The 24,038-nt window shown below is 47.9% G+C and overlaps 1 protein-coding gene across 1 annotated transcript in view; it reads left to right on the top strand.

The window, feature by feature from the left end:
* The window catches only part of plekhg4 (pleckstrin homology domain containing, family G (with RhoGef domain) member 4), a 61,793-nt gene that overhangs the window by 30,742 nt on the left and 7,013 nt on the right, over positions 1-24,038 (top strand). Inside the window, 5 exon segments of the mRNA XM_042062238.1 lie at positions 5,531-5,669; positions 6,235-6,357; positions 6,819-7,010; positions 19,853-20,533; positions 20,535-20,839. Of these exon segments, the coding sequence (XP_041918172.1) occupies positions 5,531-5,669; positions 6,235-6,357; positions 6,819-7,010; positions 19,853-20,533; positions 20,535-20,839 (1,440 nt within the window).

The raw sequence follows: 24,038 nt of genomic DNA, 5'->3' as shown, positions 1-24,038 counted from the left end.
AGCACCGGCTTTGCAAATAACGATGTCCACAGACAAGGTAGAACTTACCATGACTTATAAAAGTATGATGTATTGCAACATCAGATGCAAGTCACATTTGTAGTTTCTTATGTCTCATTCCATCGAACTACAGATCCGCTACCCGATCAGGCAAACTTACATAGTGCGGTTATAGTCGATAGAGGGCTGTGAAGCGAATGCAGAATTGCCGCTCACCCTGTTACAAGTTGATGAACCACTGAAACGATTTTGGAAACATTATTTTAAGGTACAAAAAACTTTGTTGTTGCTTTAATAGACGTCTTAATACCTTATTTCTTCCATGTGACTCTCATACTGTCCAAGTTGGCTATCCAGCTTGTTCTGTCTTGTACCTTCCATCACTACCTTCCCTCGCATTATGCTGTCATCTCTTTTCCTCTCTTTGTCTCTGAATTGATTCATTGTGTTAGAATGAGAAACAGCAGCAGTGCAGTGTTGAATTGGCACAGCAGACATTGATTAAACCTGAATTAGGACATTCGGATTGCAATGTGCAGTGTGTAGTAAACAGAACATTGCTCTCTCGGCTCTTCTTCTTCCTCTTATTCCCGGTTCTGTCTTCTCCTTCTCTCTCTCCCTCTCTGCTTACGCTCGCCTTTCTTCCATCTGCTTGACTTAAATGGACCGTTACAACCAAAATCAAGATCTGCTCTAAGCAGTTATTGCTCAGTGGACCACAGCATTGTTTATGAATGTTATCCCCGTCTTAAGAGCAACGGAGACACACCTGCCAAAACAAAAAAGATTGCAGATACTTTGGGGGGTGCACACATGCTTAGAAAAAGAAACAAGCCTGCCGGCATGAGGCAAACTCTTTCTGTAAATGTGTGTAAGTGTTTTTCCTCTCCATGGGCCAAGTGGAACACTCTTATCTGGGCTAGCTCCATTCCCTCTCTTTCTCTCTCTCTCTCTCTCTCTCTCTCTCTCTCTCCCTCCCTGTCTCTCTCTTGCTTCCTCTTTCTCTGTCGTTGAGATGTTCCTGTTCCATATCAAAGGCTCGCTGATATATCTCTGTTTGTATGCACTGCCCATAAAGCTACATCCTGTAATAGAGTCAAGTGCACATGAAGGCTGGTTATTGTGTACTGCATGCTTATTTTAGCTAAAGCACTTTTCCTACGTAGCCATGACCATGAAGTGCACTTAGATGGCAAAAGTATTTGTGGAAAGACATGAAAAATATCCTGATTAGATGACATGCAAGCACACACACATATGCAAACGCATACACAAACACATGCAAACACACACATACACAAAGATAAGAATGCAAACGTATATACACAAGGGCAGTGTTTCATCAGATGCCTTAGATGCCATCAGATGAGTCAATGCTGGTGAGCAGTGTGTGAGGATAAGCACTATATTCTCCCAAGCTTCCTCTTCTTATCAAAGTCAACAATGCCTCTGTGCCCTCCTTAAGCCGACCTGTGTCTTCTTCTCGGCTCCTCTTCGACTCGTTTAAAATGGGAGTGCTGTAATCATACCTGCACACCTCCCTGTGAGCACCGGCTGTTCTGTTTGTGTTACCTATCCAGCGCAGCATAATAGAAGCTTACACAGGTGTGTCTAGAAAGCTTGATAGCTCACAAAAGACAACAACACGTTTCTCTTTTTGTCCTCATAATGCTCCCTTGTCCGAAAGATAAAAACAAAGATTTACAGAAAAGAGTCGTTAGTGAGGTATTTCCGCTTGTGTAGCGAGAGATTTGGCATGGAGACGTGCGTGTGCTCCCAGACAACCTCTCCTCCCTCGCTCACCTCACCTTTGGCCTTCACTGGCCTGTCCTGGAATGTGCCTTCACCTGCAGGCCTCTGTTTTCCCATCCACTCACACACACACACACACACACACACACACACACACACACACACACACACACACACACACACACACACACACACACACACACTCACACAAACTCACACACAAATTCACACATCTCACTCCTGACACATTAACCCACCCCTCTTTTTTTCTCGTCTGGGTCTGGATCCCTTTTTCTCCCTCATCTGCCCCCCTGTGTACTGGCATTGGTTTAAAGTGGCTGGGTCGCTTTATGCGAAGCTTAGCTCTTGTTTTGGATGAAGTCAAAACGGATGGGGGAGATAAGGGAGGAATTCCAGCTGTGAGTGACAGGTTGAAGAAACAGAATTCCGAGAGCAAACGCTTTTGATGTGGTTCTCGCCAAGGTGGGCTCTCCCGTGTGAAGCAAAAAAAAAAAAAGAAAGAAAGAAAACTTATTTGGGAACAGTTCCCTTTTATCCCCCGCTCTTCAACTCGAGCGCTATAAGCAATCCGAAACCTGAATGAGCCGTTATGGCCATCAACCATTTACCTGGCTCAGGGAGGGGAAAACTGGGAAAGAGCTGAAAACTCTAAACGCTAAACCTGAGCTTCTTTTCCACTTCTCAAGTGAAGGTCTTTCTGCTCATTTTGGTTATTCTTGGATGAGAAGTGACATACCTTCAGTGATTCAGCTCCTGTCATATGATTTGCATTAGCAATTCAATGTAGCTGGGTTCCTGCCTGAAGGTATTTGTTAATGTGCATTAATTCTGATAGTGTGCATGTGTGTGTGTGTGTGTGTGTGTGTGTGTGTGTGTGTGTGTAGAAGGGGGTGATAATGGAGTTTTTTTTAATGGTGTGTCCCTCTGCCAAAAGTTTGAGTTACCCGCTGTTTTACACAGATCCCTTTAATAAAGATACAGAAATTCCAGACCCAACTGCACCAGCCTAGAGGGGAAATCAGTAAGCGAGCTAGGAGACCTTTGCCAAGTCTTTTGCCCTGTTTTTCCCCCCTACAACTTGACTCACTTCCGAGCATTGAAAGTTTTCCACGTCAACTCTGGCTTTTCTTCATCCAAACAATAACCCTAAACAACTAAGGGCATGCATTACAGTGATTGCAGGTCTCGTTCAACTAAGTGGGACTGTTCCATGTTGACTTTCATCTCCAGGAGACCCATGTGACTATCTTGATCTCTTATCTCTCTCTCTCTCTCTCTCTCTCTCTCTCTCTCTCTCTCTCTCTCTCTGTCTCTCTTTCTCCGCACTGACCACTGGAATGCCTTTGAAATTGTTGGCAGTTTGCAGAAGGGCACTGTTTATTTTTGGGTGTGGAATATGACTAATTCGACAATTATGGAAGGGTGCGGCCGTGTGACACCAGGCCCACACCACTGCCGCTCAAACCTGCCTTTCCCGCAGTCGCAGATATAAACACACTCTCTCTCACTCTCATACATATACACACACACACTGCCCACTGGTGATATCATACCAAAACTCCTGGGTTGAGAGGGATAACAAGAGGATTTCATCTGAAGCCAAACAATGAACCCGACCACCAAAGCTGGGTTTGGATTCTGAGTTTTTTTTTCTAAAAACTAAAGCCCTGTCAACCTCGAAGAATGTTACATGCTTCAGCTACATGCCGTCAATACTAAACAAACATTTTTTTGGTTCTAACTTGTTATTTCAATCAAGGTCAGAAGTCTACTTGTTTAGCTGTTCAAATGAGCCCTCCAGCTGAACTGAAAAGTTCCAAAGAACTAGGCCTTCTGTCTGGTTAACTGACATTAGATAAAGCTCTACTATTGAACCAGTGGTCCTGTGATTATCACCCGTAGCGTGAACGACTCATTTGCCACTATTGATCTTACCACTGCTCCCAACTATCCGAACAGAGAGCCGTGACAGCCGTCTCCTGGCCCAATTACACTGGTTAAGTTCCGCTGGAGTTGTAAAGTAGAGAGGCAGCAGGTTATGATTTGTAATGTTTTTTTAACCAGCCCAACGCGATCTGTGAAGCTCAAAGCAAAGCAAAGCAAAACCATAGAGATTGATTATCAATTCAAACTTATCCCATTCTGTTTATATTATCCGGTTCCTTTGTAAAGCCCTCAGTCCGTTAAAAAAAGTATCCTTTTCCCCCATCTGTAACCTCCCAGGTTTTCTCTACATGTTGACACTGCTACTTCCTGCTGGCACCTCTTCCTCTGCAGCGCAGCCAGAGCATACATACAGTGTCAGTGATGGAGAAGGATGTCTTCAGATTCAGAAGCTTGAACCATGGACAAAGGCCCTGATTAACAGAGCCGTCCACAGCTAACACTCTCCATTAGCATGAGAATTGAGCAAGTAGAAATCCCCTCCAGCGGTGCAATCAATGCAGTGTTGTTCCCACTCTGAGGCGCTCGCCACAGTTTGAGGCTGAGGTTGAATTCCTTGCATATTGTGTGTCTGGATGTTTGCATGTCTGGATGTGTGTGTGTGTGTGTGTGTGTGTGTGTGTGTGTGTTTGCATGTATTTTGAACAGCAGGGGGCAGAGCTAATCCAGTGTGACTGCTTAAAGGACAATCAATCATTGCGGGGGAGTGATTCATCAATGGATTTTTATTTAAATGTCTGTATTAATCAGAGCCGCACCATTACACCCAGGTCATGCCATGGTACTTCCTTGCCCGTTTGTAAACGGTGATTTATACATGTAATAAAGGAATTGCTCATAGCCGGGCTCAGTTGGGTAAACAAAGGGCAGGATTGGTAGGAATGCTCAACACAGTACTGAGCTCTGTGTAGCCACGCTTCACAAGAAATGAAGTCATAGCTCTACTCATCAACCACAGGAATCCTTTACAATGTGCTCAGTCATTGTGTATTGCTGTACTGGGCTAATGTTTCCCTAGCGGTGCCCCGAAGGAGAAGGATACACACACGCGCGCGCACACACACACACACACACACACACACACACACACACACACACACACACACACACCACACACACACACACACACACACACACACACACACAACCTACACACACACACCACACACACACACACACACACACACACACACACACACACACAACCTACACACTACACACACACAGACACACACACACACACACACAAATATACAGAAACACAAAAATCACACTTAAATACCACAGCAGGGATGATAAAATGCAAAAATGAAGACATGTACATACAGTACACTCACACTAACAGACTCCAGACTCCACCACACAACATACACACACAGGCACCTACATATACATATCCACACAGAGGCTATCAGTAGCTGCTCATTTGTTGCGGTGGAGTCAGTGCAGCTGTCTCGTGTAGGAGCCGCTGCATTTTCTTAGTGAAGTGAACCAGTCAGGCCAGCTGCACAATCACGCATAGGCCCACAACCAGTCACGACATGCTTTGTCTCTTCAGCATCCAATCGTTGCCCTGGTTTAAAATGTCACAACCAATGACGCTCTAACCCAGCTACTTCTCCACTTTGTAACTGATTACACAGTACAGTACAACTGAACTGTTGTTTTTAGTAAACAAGTAGTATCTGCAACACGTTCGAAGCATTTTTAAATGTGTTAGAAGTCTTTTTTTTTTAAACCAATATCCCTTTCCTATTTTCTGGGATGTTGAATGTTTTTAACATGCTGGGTGTCGTGCCGGGTTGTGTTGCAGAGATGCTATTGAGACAGTGGGGCAACTGTACAACCAGGTGGATGAGCTGGTGCACAGACTGGTGATGCTGTCCAACAAGTGCACGCAGGAGCTGGAGTTTGTCATGGAGTTCAAAAGCCTGGAGGAAGGCTTCAATGAGGTAAGGAGAGCTAAGAGGGAACTACCTCCCTCAGTGACCATAGGTGCTATCACATTCTAAGACATTTCACTTAAACTAGCATGATTTTTTCTCACTCAATGACTGTTTTGTGTATCTCATTATGCTTCTTCACCCTCTTTCCTATATAGTATTTAATTATATCATGTAATATTGAATATGTTAGTGAATATGGTTAGTGTGCTCTACATAGTTTTTAAAATGGTTGGTTTTAGTCAAGAGCATGTTCAAGAATGTTGGCACAGATGTGTTGAAAAGGGCTCCATCCCAATGGCTAGGAGAATGCAGAGCCATGGGATTATCTTGTGTAACACAGAAAAAGTCCTCTAATTTCAGCTCAATTAGAGAGGGGGCGGTTGCTTAATGCACATCAGCAAGGCCAAATTATAGACAGCTGGATTGGGGGACACTAGTGGGACGGGGGGTTTCTGAAGTAAGACAGGGGAGGTATGTAGGTTACCAGATGTGCTGTGTCAGTTGTTGCTTCACGGAGGTCTCCTGTGTGTGTTTGTGTGTGTGTGTGTGTGTGTGTATTTGTGGTCATCAGGTGAGTCACTGGATCAATGAGGTTGGGGAGAGTCGTCTAAAGGCCCTGGGGGAACTTGAGGACTCGCTGGATCAGCTGCGGAAAAAGCAGGCTCTCTTTCGGGACTTCTACGCTGCTGCATATGTACGTGAAGTTCCTCCTTTCTCTCGACTGTCTGTACGCTGACATTTCACTAGAAAAAACTGGCTTGTCCATTTCCACCAATTCTTCTCTACTCTTTCTCCTGAAGAGAGATTTTTCAGAAGGATTTCCTGACTCTTCACTGTCACCAATCACTTTTAGGGTGGCTGGGTTCCAGTTTAGCTGGACTTCGACTGTACAGGATATGTTAATGCATCAGTTTTGATTGAGTAAACACTTTAAACAGATGTCAGATTTCAGCACCATTCATGTTCCAAGGCCATTTTCATTTTGTAGGTGGCAGTTATGGAAAAAATACTCGAGATAAAGTACAATACACGAGAAAAAGAATATTAAATAATCAACATATGCTTCTCTAATACTACTGGGTACATGAACCTATGAAGGTGATCAGGTGACCTGCATAATCACTTGTCTATCTGTGTCCCTTGGTTTTTTTGCAGGAGCACTGTAAGGGTGGGGAGGCCTTGCTGAAGAAGCTGGAGAGATGGGAGGACGTGTCGTCGGCCGAGCTGCAGGTGTACGAGGTGAAGGTCCGCTCCTTTTGGGTGCACCTGCAGGACTTCTCCCAGCGCGTGGAGGATACCCGCGACAAAATCGACAAGACTGTCAGGCTCTACGAATTCTTTGATAAGGTAAGACCTGCTCTCGTGTGAGGACTTTTAACTCACGTGCACTGCATAAATGCTGTACTACCCTTCGGGCTGTTATTGAAGTAGATGCAAGCATGTTCTCTGGGCAAAAACTGCATGTGTCAGGTGTGACGACTGCTTTTAATTTTAGGGTTTAGGTTGCAAGCGGCAGGTAAACACTCTCAGCCTCACAAAAGGGCAAAAAAAATTAAACTAGAATAACAAGTCTCACTGCCGTGAGAAAAAATATTATCACTCACCTTGGATGAGATGATGGTTAACATTTGGTGAAGATTTAAAAGCAGCTTAATGCCAGTCAGTGCATGTTAAGGATGTTTAACAATATTTAAAGTATTAACATTCACAAGCTTTCTTATGTGAAGTTGTGAACATGTAAACGCCAATATGGAGATAACTGTGAAGGTGCATTGATGCACCAGATTTTGTACTACACAGCAAAAGGCCTGAACGTGTCTGAGGAAGTACAGTACATTGCTGAAGGCTTTGGGAGGTTAACAGATGCCCTGTCTATTTGATAGATGAATGGGAAAGCGTCAGATGGTACCCTGTTTGACATAGGCCTTGTTTCAGAGAAAGCTGAATTGTGAGTGAGGAGGTGTCCAGCTAAACTGTGCGACCAGAGCAGTGTGTCACTGGGATATGTCTGTCTGAATGTCGTCGCAGGGTGACCTCACAGTGATGTCTGACAATGGAGCGTTCTAAAATTAGCTGAGAATCGGAGCTGCTTGTATGCCTCCATTGTCTTCATATGGCCGGCGTACGGGCAGTGGTCAATGAGAGATATGCCCAGCCATTCCAAAAAAAATCTTGACTGTGAGAATAGGGGTGAAGATATTCCACAACTATAAAACCTCAGGTTGAAAACCCCTTTCTTTGGGGTTGAACTACTAGATTGGTGTGATTTCAGTAGCAATTTTGTTCATAGAGCAATTTTTCTCAGACCAAGTATAAATGCCCATTGTTTGCAGGCAGTCTGAATAATGGCATTGGTGCATGCTAGAGACAGAGAGAGAAAAGGAACAGCATGGTAGGAAGAGACAAAAAAGATTGCTATTGAAATTGTGTGAAGTGCTTCCACAATTTCGGTGTGCATTGATTATTGTATTGATTTGTCTTTTTTTTGTCAAAGCTCACTTTGGCTCATTCTGAGGTTTCAACCTGCCTCTACAAGTGAGACATCTGGAAATTAAATTTTGACATCAATGACATGACACAAGTTGTGTGAATGTCTGAATCTTGAATTTCATGTTTTATGCAAGTAAAAAAAAAAAAAAAAACATTAAATAATATTACTTTCTGATCATTTCAACCATTTAGCATGAAGAAATTCTACATACATTGCTATAACACAAAACCTGCAATCTTCTCACCCTGCATGTGTGTACACCGTAACTCAGAAGTTGTCCTGCCCTGCGTAACACTGCGTTTGCGTATGTCCGATATGTCTCGCACCCCTGTTGGTGGTCAGTGTCCTTTATCACCAGCCCACTCCCCTCATGGCCTCTCCTTTGAACACATGTCTTCTCTGCCAGGCTGTGACAGCTGGTAAAGGGCTGACCAGTATCAGATTTTAAAATTAGCATAGTTACAGCGCTTTCTCATATCATGCAGGTCAGATCACTCGCCCTTCATGCACTGCCCCTCCCTAGCATGCCACCCCAAACCCCCGCACACCCCCCTCCGCCATGCCACAGCGACCTCAGGCTCCGCTCACCCAAGCCTCTTCCGCCATCTGTTGGCATATTGAACCGCCGTGTTTATGTGAAGGGAGATATTTAGGGGCGATAGGATAACAATGGAGCCTGTGTCTGTCCCGCTCATTTCAGCCCCACTGACACACGTTTTTGCACTCACGTTCATGGGGCCTACTGCAACCCTCAAACCTTGCTTATTAGCCGCATAGGTCTCAACAGGTTTTTCAGATTAGGGCACATGCTTATGCATCATGCTTTGCCAGCATAATAACAGTGCTTTGTTTGCGTATGGTAATGCGGAAGGGTTAAGAATGCTAATTCTTTGGTAGGATTTACGCGGCGGGGGTGTCACTTGCTGCGACGGTGCCTTCTGCTTAAGCCATGTATGCATGTCCCGCTCTCAATTCTGGGGAATTTCCTTTTGGTTGTTGTCTGGTGTCACCATGCGCCGTATCTCTATGATTGATGTGAGCTGCTGGTCATTTTTTTTTTTCTAAATTAGAGGACACATGGAGTACTGGGTGGATCCATGTGGTAATTAGGCCAAGTCAGCAAGACACCATTGAGTTTGCGTTGCTGCGTGAGGTTTTTGTAGAGCTTGGGCCCTCTATGGTTTGTTTCATGTGTCGTGTCGGATGCAAGCGAGACCCTGTAAACCACAGTGTTATTGTTCTTCTGGATGTACATGTATGGGAGTGTGTGTGTATGTGTGTGTGTGTGTGTGTTTGCACAGGAGCAGTCATGGAGACCGATGAGACCAAAGACTAGGGCTTAATTTGTCACTAATGACAGCCTAACCCAATACAGAATTAGAATGCAGCAGTTGGACCATCATGCCTAGCAACCAGACCCCACAAAAGACCGGACAGGGGTGGGGTGGGTGGGTGGATGGATATTTATATATTGGTTATTTGACAGCTTTATTGACGACCCTGTGTGCTTTGAATGATGAATTGCTTTTACAAATGAATATTGAACAAGGTTGTAGATTTTTTTAATAAAAATATACTTTAGTTGAGATTTTGAAATACATTAGAAAAATATGAACTTCTCCTCAAATATACAGTGACAAAACATAGACTATACAAAACAGGTCATTGTCCTCAAATGTCAGTCTTGGGTACACATACACAAGCTCACCATAGGATTTGTGACATGTATTCTGTGACAAATGTGGTGTTATCGACATGTCTGTGGAGATAGCCCTGCAGCTAAGCATGCCCAGCAGAATCAATTGAGAAAAAGTGACAGTTTTCGCTATGAGGAGGATGGGGTCTTTGTTGAGACCATGCAGAACCATGCAGCGATAGTGCCTAAGGGCAGGGGCTGGGCATCCTCCCTGGGCTGTTCTGCCCTCACTGTCCCGTCACGTGTTCGTTCACTGACCCACTCAGTGCTCCAGATGGCCTCTATGGAGGTACAAAGGAAAGAGGGGGGCGCTGAATCACTGGGATGATTCCTCACAGAGTTGATTCGAGGACAAAGGGTCTGTGGCACATCAGTCGTGCCCACTGGACCTGCAGAGTGTCAGACTGAGCCTTGGTGTCGGAGCCACTTAAACACAGCCCATTGGCCTCAGGTTAATGCATGACCCTGCCCTACAAAAAACACAACATGAGCGCTGGAAACATTAACTTTTAAAGCATGTCTGTCAGAAATCTCTGTGTCAAAAAGTAACTCTAAATTCTAAATGAAAGTGTTACAAAGGGTGCTGTATGTGTGATGGAAGTTTCTCTAACAGAAAAACGGAAACTTCCCTTACATTAACATAACACAGAGCCATTATTTATTTAAGTTGAATGCTGAAACCTTTTCTCAGTTTCATTGCTGTTGAATGAGCTAAGCTGTCATAATTCGCTCTGAATTCAGTGAGGTTTGTTTGCGCTACAGCTGAATGGGTTCATTGAAAGAAGGGTCTGGGTGTTTTCTTGTAGGAAGCCAAGACATACACATTGATAAACAAGAGGAAACGGCACCTCTCTGTTGAAGGTCCTCTCGCCAAGCTCATTATTAATGATTGCCAAGCACCTCAACCTTTCACAAAAGAATTTAACCCCTAGCCAGCGTTTCCAGACCACATTAGTCAAACTTCTTTTCCTAAAGTACACACACAGGGTTTTTCTCACACCAGTGCTGGCATGGTCATTTTTCTGTTGTTTTCAGAAGGCAATTGTAAGTGCATATACGGGGGCTTCTCTCCAAGATATCGATATGGAGAGCTGGAGTGCTGTGTAACAGCCGGCGAGCGGCTGTGTATTGATCAGGACATTGATACCCAGTGTCTCTGAGGAGCACAGTTTACTCTGCCAGGCTCCTGCCACACTTCCTTCTCAGCAGCCGACCACCGAGGAGAATTAGCATCTGAAAGGCCCAGCTAGAAGTCCCAGTGACAATGGCTCAGAAAATGGAATCATACCAAGAAAACTTCCCACTCCACTTCCCCTGTCACAAATACTCTTCTTTCTCTTCTCTCTCTCTCTCTGCTTGCACTTTCTCCCACAGGATTTGTCCGCTATGTGTTTGGAAGTGTTCATTGGTTGTTTACCTCCAGCAGCGAGGTTTGAGAGCCCGGAGGGGCTCACAAAAATTCAAACTTTAATGGACCATTCTTCCACAGTCCCATTTGTCAAGCCATAACAGTGTGTACTGTGCATTGAACAATAAAAGACAATGGGGTTTGGCTTGGTGGGTACTCGCTTCAGATCATCCATCAGCGCTGCTACTGTAGACTCACACACACACAACCTCTCAGCTTATTGGGTTCAAGGAGTCCAGGTAGCACTCCAGTGCCAAGTTTTGCTTTCTCTCACTCCATCTTCCCTTTGGCCACCCCCCACCCTTCACTTAAAGCAAGTGGCTTTGTAGTGTCGGCGACAGACACCCTTCCCATCCCCCCTCTCCACTCTCTCCCCCCCCCCCCCCCCCCCCTCTTCTCCCTCTCCCTCCCTCCCTCCCTCCCTCTCCTCCTCCTCTTCTCAGCTAGCCCCAGTTGCTGGGGCTGGCCCATCTGGTATTTGGACTAGCATTTGCCTGTGAATAGAGGGGAGGTGGGAGGAGGTGTGCATGAGTGGGGAGAGCGGGCGCCAGTGGCTCAGTGTGCTCCCAGTAGTCAGTGTGTAGATCTCACAGGATGACCGCTGCAGCTCCCTGTCCCGCTCATGGGACTAACGGTGCCTTACCCGAGCAGGAGCAAGCCCCCAGCCACGGAGAGGTAGGACTGCGCTGCACAGAGCTTCTTTCAGTGGTTAGGTAGAACTGGACCAGAATGGAACTATCAGTGTAGAACTAGTGCTGTGTGTGGTTTCTTGGGCTCGTCTTGTGTTGTTGTTGTCATGCACTGGCTTAATCCTGTTTGGGAATATGAAGAAGTTGTGCATCATCTTTGTTTGCCTTGTTCTTACTTTAGACTTTGTTCTTTTAAGGTACTTTCGTGTTAAATTTCAGCCAGCTTGCACTGTGTCTGAACTGTGTACTTGGTGCCCTTTCTTGTCTTTAGTGTGTAGCGAAGCATGGAGCGGCAAGTGGTCAGGAGGATTGTTGGGGGCAGTGGGTTTACTATCGCACAGTCACTCCTCTATCTTGAGTTTACCAACTCTCCCTCCCTACCCCACCCCCACCTATCTTCTCCCCCCTCTTTAAGCCTGTGGGGTACTTTCAAATGAAAGTTGGGGAGAGAGCTCTGTGGAGAAGCCAGCTGTGGTGTGGGTGTTAATTACAGTGTGATGTTTGAGGGTGTTTGCTCAGAGGGACTGACCAGCTCATTTCCATTTTGAAAATTGTACAGCAAGTCTGGACTGCTGCTGGGATATTGCTGCCCCCCAATCAGCCTGAGGCCACCAGAAATGAGTCTTTCCTCTTCTTCCTGTCCTGTCTATTATCACTGATAAAGCCAGGGCATTGTTTAGTCACATCATGATGTGTTGATTGCTTTACAACACCACAGCCTGTGGGGACTGCTAGGGCTCTCCTGTTTCTGCTAGGCCTGATGTGAGCCTCTCTGCTTGATATTACACGGTGAAGCCAGCACAGCTGTCGCCTGTCTGTCCAGGAAAGGAGTGAGTTTTGGGGGGTAGGGTTTATTGCGCTGTGAGCCATATCTCAAAGCCAGGTGTCCTCCTGACGAGATTTGACTTTCCTCTCTGATAAGAGTGCAAGAGGAGGCGGTGAAACAGAAAAGCAAAGATAGAGTGAGAGTGTTGACAAGAGAGGGATACAGATGCTAAGGAAGGAAAAAAAAGGTGAAGCTAGTTTCCACACAGAAGTTAGCCAATTAGTGTTGAGGTGGGAGGTAATAACCCTCGCCATGTCAGATCCCTGGTTAGCTACATCATTAGCCAGTGGCTCTCAGGCGACGTGGTCCATGACAGTTATCCATGCCTCTGTAAAAACCATAATGGCCATAATGGATGGGGACAGGAGAGTTTCCCTCCAAGTGGGGGTCTCCGCTGCTCCCTTTCATCTGATTGGGCTGGCCTGAATGCCCACGGACGGCTGAACATGCTTCTGATCATGCTGCTTGACTGGGCTCGAGGCATGGATCCCCACGGGGCCGCTGTCTCTCCCAGGAGCCCCCGAACACAGATCCGTCCCCACCCCCTCCAAATCCTCCTCCTCCGCCACCCCAGCCCCAACGGACACCAAGGGACTGGCCTCTAAAGGACAAAAACAAGCCCCATGCTCTTTTAATTAGGCCTGTCAATCCATTGTTGCACATTGACTGGGGGCTTCCTGCCACAAAGTTGTGTGGACCTACACTGTTGCACAGGGGAAAGCTGGGGGTGAGCACCTGTGGTAACAAAACACTGCACGGCCCTGTGCAAATCTATGCAGCAAGCCCTGCAATGATGATGATGATAAACAAACGTGCCCCAGAGGCAGAACCCCCCACCTACCAAGAGGAAAAAGACACAATGCAAAGCTCAACACTTTTTTTTTTATAAGAGCACAGCTTGTTAATGACATGTCAACAAATCACTGGAGCAAGTTTACCTCGGACTAATTAGCCACCTGGCTGGCATGTGTTGTGAGAGCTGTTAATAATGAGGTTGGGCATCAAAGCTGCACTCTGATTGTTGGGAGGACTGCATTTTTGATTTCAACTTCTCCTCTTAATGGGAACTTTACAAATTGGGCTAATCCACAATGCATTAAAACTATACCACACCATTGATCACCCCCCCCCCCCCTCCCCCATTGTGTTCCATGTGCTTTGCATTCCTTGTGCTTTACTCATGGGTTTGGAATGAGGGGTTTTTCAAATGCTAAATCTGTAGACAACATATTTGTTGATGTCAAGTAGCCAGGCTTTCCAATATCCATCTCCACTCAGTGGGCAGTGAAGCCTCTTTTTTGAGTGAAAGGAGGAAGGAGAACAAAAGACCCAACTCACTTTTGGAGGCCTTAGGTCCCTCCTGTCCTAGTCCCTGCCCCCCCCCCCCCCCCCAGCAGTCAGGGTGATATTTTATCATGGAGGAAAGGGGGTGAGTGACTTAATAAGCGGTCTTGCTCCCCTTTTTAGTGTCTGAGCTGGCCTCATAGCGCTCAGTATTGTGAATCAGACTGATTACTGACAGACCGATGCAGACCAATGGTGCTGCTGGCGTGTGATTGGCTCGCTCAGCAGGCTTTGGGTTCCCAGCCCCCTCTGAAGCCCCCCCCTGTTCAATCAAATTACCCATAAACCCCCCCCCCTTCCCTGCACTCTGACACACTGACACACATCAACACACACTCAAGTTTACACGCAAACGCATGTGCACACACTCACACGTTCTCATTAGGTTATGAACTCACAATCATGCACACTTACACACACATGCACAAACTAGGCTAACTCTCAAAAGTATTTGTATTGTTCTTAGGCCATGGATAGTTTTATGCAGTAGAGTCATTGAACAGACAGCACCCCATGGTGAGATTATGTTCATGTAAATATCTCGAAGTGCTGAATGTTTCTCATTAAATGGGTTAGCTCTGCCATTAAATTGAAATTATATTGCAGTCAAAACAGGATGGCTGAGTTACTTTTTTTATTGAGTGGCTATGGAACTGATGGAACAGTAAGCTGAACTGCTGTAACCTTACACAGGCTATCTATGTCCCTCAGCTGTTATCCTTGTCATAAATTTGATAAGGAAATCTTACAGGAGTCATGGTCCAAGATCAGTTTTCCAAGATCAGGAACCTCTTATAGCACAGTAGCAACAGTACTAGCAGCTAGTAGCAACAGCTATCTACGGTAGTCAGTGACTCTCAGAGGTCTTGTTTGAAGTGACAGATTTAAGTCATGGCAGTTTGACTACCAGAATGACCTGCTGTGAAGTAGTACGACTTAGAGGTGAGACTAATGGAACAGGACATTGCGTCTGATTGAACATAAAGCGTTTCCGGAGCGTTTCAGACTGGATGCAGACAGCAACCCCATTGCACAGGCTTCGTCTGCAGCCACATCATCACCCCCCCAGCCTCCCCTTGTTTCCTGCTGGAGTCGTAAAATCTAGATTGAGTGCATATTATTGTTGCTCACGTGATCTAGAGGGCCCCCGCACATGCCTGTAAGTTGGAATCCCGTTCTTAGCTTTTTTTTTTTTTTCTTTTTTTTTTCTTTCCCAACCATCATTAGCCTCAATAAAACCAGTGAACCATTCTACAATCAGAAACAGCTACCCCTTAGCACCCCCCTGCACCCAATCCTTTCACCGTTAAACCGCCTCAATTTGTTCAGCATCTGCTCCTTATTTACATGTACTTGTACCTCCAGTAATTGCCCATCTTTTTCGTTTTGACTGTGCGTCCTGTTTTATTATCGTTTGTGTTCCACAGTGTCAACAGAGGTTAGTCAGAGAGCTTTCGCTACGCTGAAAGTAGTCCTGACACCCTTTAGACTCGGCCCATCAGGCGACAGTTTTGTCAGATGTGGAAGTGTTGTAAGTGGGGGGTAGAAGAGCAGATAGGGGGGTATTTTTTGGGGGTGGGGGCTTGGGGAGGGGGGGGGGGGTGTTGGTTTTCTCTAGAGAGCAGCTGCCACTGATGGACCCCTCTTTAGCCTGTTCTGCATATCGAATTAGATTATCTAGCACACTCCATTTCAAAATCAAGGTCCCTTTAGTAACAAAAAGTGTGCTCGTGGTGGGGGTGGGACAATGGTGGAGAGGGGCGTTGGGACACGCATCTGTTGCTAGACCTCTCCCATCACTTTTGTGCTTTGTGTGTGTGTGTGTGTGTGTGTGTGTGTGTGTGTGTGTGTGTGTGACTGTGTGTGTGACTGTGTGTGTGTGTGTTTGGATAAGTGTGTGTGTTGTGTGTGTCTTGTGTGTGCGCATGTGTGTGATCCATTTGCTTATGCATGCCATCGCTCAACACTCTCCTGCAGGCCATCTCCACAGGCATTGACATTCATAAAGCACCAGTCAAAGACATGGGAACTTCTCTAACGCAGCAGACACGTGCATATGTTAGCTGTCAGCCAGAGCACAATGTGCCGCAAACAATGCACCCCAAAGAGTTGTCTCAGCAACAGGCAGCCACCCATTCCTTGGATCACTGGCCCCAAAATAATCTGGAATAATAATGCAAGAAGTGAAGTCATTGGGGTGCTACTTATCATACAGGTGCCAGCCAGTGCAGTGACGTTATTTCATTTTTCAGAGATGCCTGTGCTGCTGGCAGGAGCATTCCTTTGCTCACGTCTGCCTGGAGAAAAGCAGCTGTTGCGGGACAAAAGGATTGCAAACGAAAACACAGCTTGGCCTTTTCCCTTTAGAATCATTTGCCTAGAATAAACAGACAGTTATGAGCACAAATCAGCAGATTATAGAGCTTTGCATTACATGCACCATTGTGACTCATAATCTGGCTGGTAAACCACATCTAACAGTATTTTTGTGTGGTAACGTCAAATTGTAAGTGGCGAGTATCGTTTTCAGTCTTTTGTAGTGGTCTCTCTCCAGTGTCATGACTCAGATGGAGTGGTGCTGTTCCCACAGCTCTCACTGGCCTTCGGGCCCTTTGTTGAGTTCATTTGTGTCTATAAAGTCCGTTCAGTCACTTCATAAAAAAAGGCTCTAAACCGGAGGAGCGAAGAAGAGGCTCTTCCCTTGAGTCTCACTGGAGGTAGTTCAGGCTTGTTTGTGGTCCGTCACGCTGCATGGGCCTTAATTAGAAAGGCCTGCTCCTCTATCTCTCTCTCTGTCCTTTTTCTTCCTCTCTCTGTCTCTCTTATTCTCTTTCTGTGTGTGTGTGGCCCAACCTCATTTCCTGAGGACCAACACAGCTCTGGGTTCACCTTCCCGTGCCATCCACCAGCCAGGTCACACAAGCCCCTCTACCCCAATTAAAGGACCGGAGTACGGGACACGGTGGAGAGCCTCTTCTTCAGCAAGCCCTCCACCAAGGCTGGGAGGTTGTCAGCCTTCCTAATGGGGCCCATCTGTGCCTACTCCTCTGGCCGTCATGAATAGAGGTGATTCCAGTCAATAGTGTTTAGCCAGCGATGCCCATCGCATTACACTGCAGAGGTGAAACTCCCAGTCGCAGCCACTGAACTCTGACCGAATGACATAGATGCCCAATTGCCCTCAGCAAATGTGCTGATTAAGTTGAAGAATGATGGGCTGTCATCCGTTAAAGCACCGAAGTCGTGGGATGTGAATGTGTCAGGGCACGGTAACCGGTGGAATTCCAAGGCTGCATTTTCTTATTAGGCAAAGCAGGCAATGCCCTTTTCGTGCTTTTGAAAGATACACCCATAGTCTCGGAAAAACAAATTCTTGTCGTGACTGAGAGATGAGATCACAGATTGCCTCCTTTTGTGCTGGTAAGAAATAGAGAAGAAAGGAGTTCTTTTCAGTATTAAAAAACCTCCACTCGACCCACTTAGCTGGCTGGAAGTTTTAATTTATCCCTGTGTACAAAAAGCTCAAGGCTTGGCAAGGCCCATCTCTCTCTCCCTCTCTCTCTCTCAAACACACACACACACACACACACACACACACACACACACACACACACACACATTCTCTCTCTCTCACCCTACCACCCAGGTCTTTTATGACTCTGCCCCCTCCTCCCTCTGTCCCTCTCCTCTGTGCTCAAAAGAGTGCAGGCCCCTTTGTGGCCGCCTAAAAGCACCGTCTTTAGAGAGCAGCGCACCCAGGCCTCCTCTCAGGGCTTTCTCTTCAGGCCCCCTCACCAATCAAACACTCCTCCCCGCACTAACCATTCACACTTCAAAGCCCCCCAGCTCGATCTGCCATTTTAAAGATGATGTCATCCACAGCCCTTTCCCTCGCTGCTCTTTCTCTCCAATGTGCCGCACGGGGCGGAATCAGATGAATTGTTTTACTCGTTTTACCGTCTCCCTTGTTTTTTTTCACCGCGTGAGAATGCATGAAGAATTCAAGTCAGGTTTGATGAGAGCGATTTCCCCTCGTGAAGATAAACGCCCAGTCTCACCCCTGGTGCGGCCTGGGCCGTCTTTAGGTAGCCTCTTTGGTGAACTGCCAGTTTGGCCATGGAGACATTCCCATGCTCTGTCTACCCAGTAAGCCCAGCCCTGAAACCGTTAAACTATTTCAAATAATTTGTGAGCAGGGTCTCTGAAATTCATTATGCCTGGGCAGCGGCAAGGGTCATACCTTCTTTGCCTCACAGTATTTGTCCTCTCTCTCTTTCTCTCTCTCTCTCTCTCTCACCCTCTCCCTCTCTCTCTCCATTCTCCCTGGCTCTCTGTTTTTGGTGGTGGCTGTCACCCATTTGTAACCGGCATTGTTAGCGCGGAGTGACCTCTGTGGACCTCTCCGTGACTGCAGTAGCTTGGAGCTGCGGCGCTGAAATGCTGGTATGTGGCCGCCGTGTCACCTCAGCCTCCCGTGGGGGTCACGCTCTCTGGCATCAGCGGAGACAGGGCCTCGCCAGGGGAGATGTCTGCCGAGTGCGGGCTGCCTGTAGAAGTAGCACCTACCAGCAAAAAAAAAAGGGGGGGGGGGGGTGGTAACCTTGGGAGGACAGAAAAGAAAAGCAGAAAAAGAAAGATGCTCTGTGTCAACAGAGAAAGAGAGAGAGAGGGAGAGAGAAGCTTCCTCCCACGGAGAGAATGTGAGAGGAATTTCTCTCCCTCCCGCTCTCAAGATGATGGCTGGAATGTCTCAGTGGACAAGTTCTTTTTTGTGGATCGCAGCAGTGTGTATGTGTGTGTGTGTGTGTGTGTGTGTGTTTGATGTCCTCCTCTAATCCCTGTAGAATTACCCCAGTAGTTGCCTGTGGAGAGTATCCTTGTGTGTGGAAGGATATTACACACACTCTCACTCTCTCTCTCCCTTTCTCTCTTTCTTTCTCTGTTCTTATTTTACGAAGGGGAACCCAGCATTGGCCCAAAACTGTGACGGATTCTTACAAAGGTGTGAATCTTACGGGCTGCTTGTCCCAAGAGGCTTTCAGAGCCCTTGGCTGAGTTTGCTGGGGATTTATGCGTGAGCAGTTGTAAATTTGGATTATATGTCGGAAAGTAGAGATGTTTAGCGCTTCTTAACTGTAGGTCTTCTCAAAGCGGCCTTGAAGAGTGATCTGTGCTGTAGCTCTCTGGCTTTCTTTCTCTTTCTCTTTGACCATTTCTTTGTTGGGGCTTCCTCTTTTAGAGCCCTGGGTTCCATCCTGTTCTCTCATCCTCACCCACAGCACCGAGCAGAATTGCCTCCACTGTGTGGAGAGTGTGTGTGGAAAGTGTGTGTGGGAAACAGAGAGCTCTTCCACCACCCATAAAAGCTCTCTTGTCTAACACGCGTAAAGAGTCCCATTGTGGGGGAGAACCCTTCTCACTCCTGTAATTCCTGTCGTTTTCCTTATTTCGTTCTCTTTCTTTCTATCTCTGTGTGTGTCCTTCTGCCGTGTATGCATGCGGTGTGCACCCTCTTCTGTCTTCCACCCTTCGGCTGTGCCAGTAGCTGTTGTGTACATGGTATTTTCTCATATCATATATCATCTCCTATCATTTCAGATATCATTGCATATCTCCTAATGTACTCTTTCTTTGTGTGAAGACTTGATGTCCTGTTTGTGTCTGTGTGGGTGTGTGTGTGTGTGTGTGTGTGCACGTATTTTAATTTCTTCTCCTGTCTCTCTGTGTGCCCACAGGCATATGAGTGGGCGCTGGAGGGCATGCGCCACCTGGCCTGCGTCAGCATGGAGGACTGCAGCGTGCCCGAAAAGTGCCAGGGCGTCATAAACTACCTGGAGGACTACCGTGGCCAGCACCCCCCGATCCCCGACCCACGCTTCCAGGAGATGAAGGAGCTGGCTGGGGAGCTGAAGAGCGAGCAGGGCCTCAAGCAGTGGAAGTTTGCCTGGTCCAAGTGCCAGGAGACCAAGCAGATGTTTGAGAAGAAGCTGGAGGCGGCCTTGCGGACACGACGCTCGCTAACCTCGGATCCCGGTGGCGGCGGTGATGGCGGGACGCCCAGGCGCCTCTCGGACGTCTCCTCCCGCTCCCAGGCGCAGGACCGTAGCAGCAGCTTGTCCTTCTCCTGCAGAAAGGCGTTTTCCGGGGCCTGGGGCCGCGAGCGGCTGTCCTCACAGTCCAGTCTGTCTAGCGCCGCCTCCAGCCCGTGCAGCCCTGCAGCGGGGGCATGGCTGGACCCCTGCAGGACCCCTGTGGGCAGCCCTTACTGCGGCAGCGATCAGCGTGTGCCGCCCCACACCCCTCTCAGCGCCCACCGTCTCACCCGCAGCACGTCAACCGAGGAGTCCCACCCCCTTCCTCACCCTCACCCCCCGCACCTCCTCCACCTCCTCCACGGCCTCCTCCTCGTGCTCCTTTAGCCCCGGGCTCCCCTCCCTGGGGGAGATGGGCCACCGGCGCGTGCTGCGCAAGACGCAGAGCTTCGACGCGGCCGGCCTGGAAGTCTCGCGCTACGGCACGTGCCAGCGGACTCTGAGCGAGCCGGCGCGCCGTGGCAACACGGGCGTCTTCATCAAGGGCCTGGAGGTGAGCAGCACGGAGGTGGCCGACCGACCCTACAGCCCCCGCCTGACGGCCGCCCACGGCTGGCCCAACGACAGCCTGCGCTCCGGAGCCTCCAGCTGCAGCGGCAGCCCCGTGCCAGAGACGCGCGCCAAGGGCAGGTGGGTACCTCACCGCGCCGCTCTGCGCGTTCCACATCCTCCTCGGTCTCTGCGTGTTCCACATCCTCCTCGGTCTCTGCGTGTTCCACATCCTCCTCGGTCTCTGCGTGTTCCACATCCTGTCACGTCACACAGCCCCACCACATACCATCAGGCTGGTGCGCTGTAACGCGACTCCTGACAAAACACCACAAAACTCGCCATTGACCCACCACTTGCTTACACTCTCCACACTGCACACACTCCAGATGGGCATGTTTGAAGGCAGTCGGTTGTACATTTGGGCTTACTTGCCTATGGATTGGAAAAAGTGAGACAGAGAGAGACCACAAAAGTGTGCGTGCCTATGTGTCGTGTGTGTGTGTGTGAGTTTGTATATGTGAGCATTTGTGTGCGCACGCACATTTTCTGTCTGTGTGTCTGTGTTTTGTGTGTGTGTGTGTGTGAGGTGACCATATAAACTGCCTAGAGGCTCCAAAGCTTCTCCTAATGGCTTTTCCAGCACACTGAGCCCCAGTGCCCCCCCCCCCCCCACACCACCACCTGTGACCCTCTTAGAAAGGCCCAGTGCCCCTGATTGCTAATCCATATGAGAACCTCCGCTGGGCTTTGATGTCCCGCCTGTCACGTTTGTCTTCCGCTGGTTTACAGCCAAAGCAACTTCAGCCCAATTAGACCCCTGGCCCAAACCCTAGTAATTTTTTAAGAGAGGAGAGAAAGGCAGGGGGGGGGATTGTGGGAACTACAGAGTGGAGTGTGAACGTAGAACGTTTTTGTTTGTTTTTTTAAAAAAAAAAAGGTTAAAAGAAAAAAACTACAGGGGACACAGCAAGAACAATGGATTTCCCATAAATCACAAAGCATAAATCACCAAGCCGAGGAGACAGATTGTACCACAGAAGTGGAATTTTTCCTTCTGCTTTCTTTTTTTCTTCTTTTTGTAGTTGTTGGCATTGTTTTGGTGGTGGATAGATAGGGGCCAGTTTGGTCTAGTTTCCTCTGAAGGGATGACTTAATTTCGGCTGAAATTGAACCTCCCTTCCAGCATTGAGACGCTCTGCAAGATGAAGCGGAGGGCTAAAGCAAGATGCGTGCTTTATTGGAAATGAAATCTGAGCGAGGCTTCCCTCAGAGCAGGCCTCGGGACGCTCACTGAACTCTAGCTTGATGGAGCGAGACTCCCAGGAGGTTGCTGTCAGTCCCCTTACACACACACACACACACACACACACACACACACACACACACACACACACACACACACACACAGAGTGTTTCTGCTCCATGGTGGCGTCGGAATGTTTGGCTTCTGCAAGGCAAGGGTGCAAGGGTGTGAAAGGAGCACAAAATCATCTGTGTGTGTGTGTGTGGGTGTTCACAGATTCGGTAAGGACCCAGTGGGACAGAGAAAATGTATATGAGAATATTGGTAGTCATTGTAGGGAGAGTGGACACTGTGTGTAAGAGAGAGAGTGTGTGTTGACTTATCCAGCCTGGTCTGTGTGGAGGAGCAGGGGGAGAAGGAGGAGTAGGGGGAGAAGGAGGAGTAGGGGGGGCTGCATGTCTGTGTGGAGGTGCAGGGGTAAAAGGAGGAGTAGAGGGGGTTGCGTGTCTGTGTGGAGGTGCAGGGGTAAAAGGAGGAGTAGAGGGGGTTGCGTGTCTGTGTGGAGGTGCAGGGGGGAAAAGGAGGAGTAGGGGTGCTGCGTGTCTGTGTAGAGGAGCAGGGGGAGAAGGAGGAGTAGGGGGGGCTGCATGTCTGTGTGGAGGTGCAGGGGTAAAAGGAGGAGTAGAGGGGGTTGCGTGTCTGTGTGGAGGTGCAGGGGGGAAAAGGAGGAGTAGGGGTGCTGCGTGTCTGTGTAGAGGAGCAGGGGGAAAAGGAGGAGTAGGGGGAGAAGGAGTAGGGGGGGCTGCGTGTCTGTGTGGAGGTGCAGGGGGAGGAGGAGGAGTAGGGGTGCTGCGTATCTGAGGGCTCTGCGTGTGTGGTCACAGGCTACGGACGGTGGCGCCCACACATGCGTTTTGACCAGCCTGTGCAGCCGCACTCTATTTCTGTCCCACTCTCATCTCAGCTGTGTGGACTCCGTCTCCGTCTCCTTCCCCTCGTCTTGCCTTTTCCTTCGCTCTCCCTGCTCGACTTGCTCCTGCCCAGCACGCCACCCTGTCTGTCTGTCGGCCTGTCGGCCTGTCTGTCTCTCTCTCTGGTGTGCGTGGCCCAGGCCTCCACATGCCCTCTCTGCAGGCTCCATGTCTGGCCTGGCCTGGCTGCACTGCAGCAGAGCAAACTGGAGATAAACACAGCAGACAGATGCCAGGGACCCCATAGCGGGTGGGGGGTGGGGGGGGGAATAAGCCGTAATGTCCTCCGAGGCTGAGATTAGCACGCTGCTCGCGCCGTAAACACAGCCTTTCGCAGCTCTGGCTCCATAGCCAGGACAGGAGACACCGTCCACCCTACCAAAACACACAGAGCACGCTGTTCTCTGGCAGCCCCCATCACAGCCTGCTGCTGCTATTTGTGTGGGACTCAGATGACCAGTGGGAACTAAGGGAGGCTGAGGCTGATAAGTTGTTTATGTTCTGGGCTGTAATCATATCTTTTGACCCTGCTCCTTAGCGAGACGTATAATCTGATATCATTTTTTCTTTACGCTGACCAACCTCCTGCTTTAATTTCTGTGGCTGTCATACCAGACTGACCATTTGTAAGTCTCCAAGGCGAGCAATAACAAAAGCATTGAGTTTCATTGTCAAGATTAGCCTGCCTATTAATCTCCTCAAATTCGGTTAAGGAAGATAATAATAAGGTATTAGATTGGTTGCCTGATAATACAATTCTAAGTACTGATAAGACAAAGACATGGAGCCAACATTGTTTTCCTGTGGCTCCTGTGTTCTGTCTGTATCAGAAAACCTCTTTGTGTTTGTAAATGTTTTTATGGACTTTAATTGGTTTATTGAAAAGGTCATCAGTGTATTCAGTGCATCAGATTATGTTAGCTTTCACGTTGCAGCAGGATTTTGCCTCATGGAAAAGTTGTTCAAGTGTTCTTGAACATATATTAAAAAAAATACATCAATTTATTTATACATTTTTGTGTGTTTTGGCATGTGCATTTTTGTGTGCTTTGGCATTCTGCAAGTACAAAATACACATTTAAGTGCATTATGTGTACAGGATTATATGGGTGAATACAGCAAA

The sequence above is a fragment of the Alosa sapidissima genome, chromosome 14, assembly GCF_018492685.1.
Source record: "Alosa sapidissima isolate fAloSap1 chromosome 14, fAloSap1.pri, whole genome shotgun sequence".
In the NCBI taxonomy this organism is placed as follows: Eukaryota; Metazoa; Chordata; class Actinopteri; order Clupeiformes; family Clupeidae; genus Alosa; species Alosa sapidissima.
The sequence above is the reverse complement of the archived record's forward strand: the minus strand, read 5'-3'. Positions and strand labels throughout refer to the sequence as shown.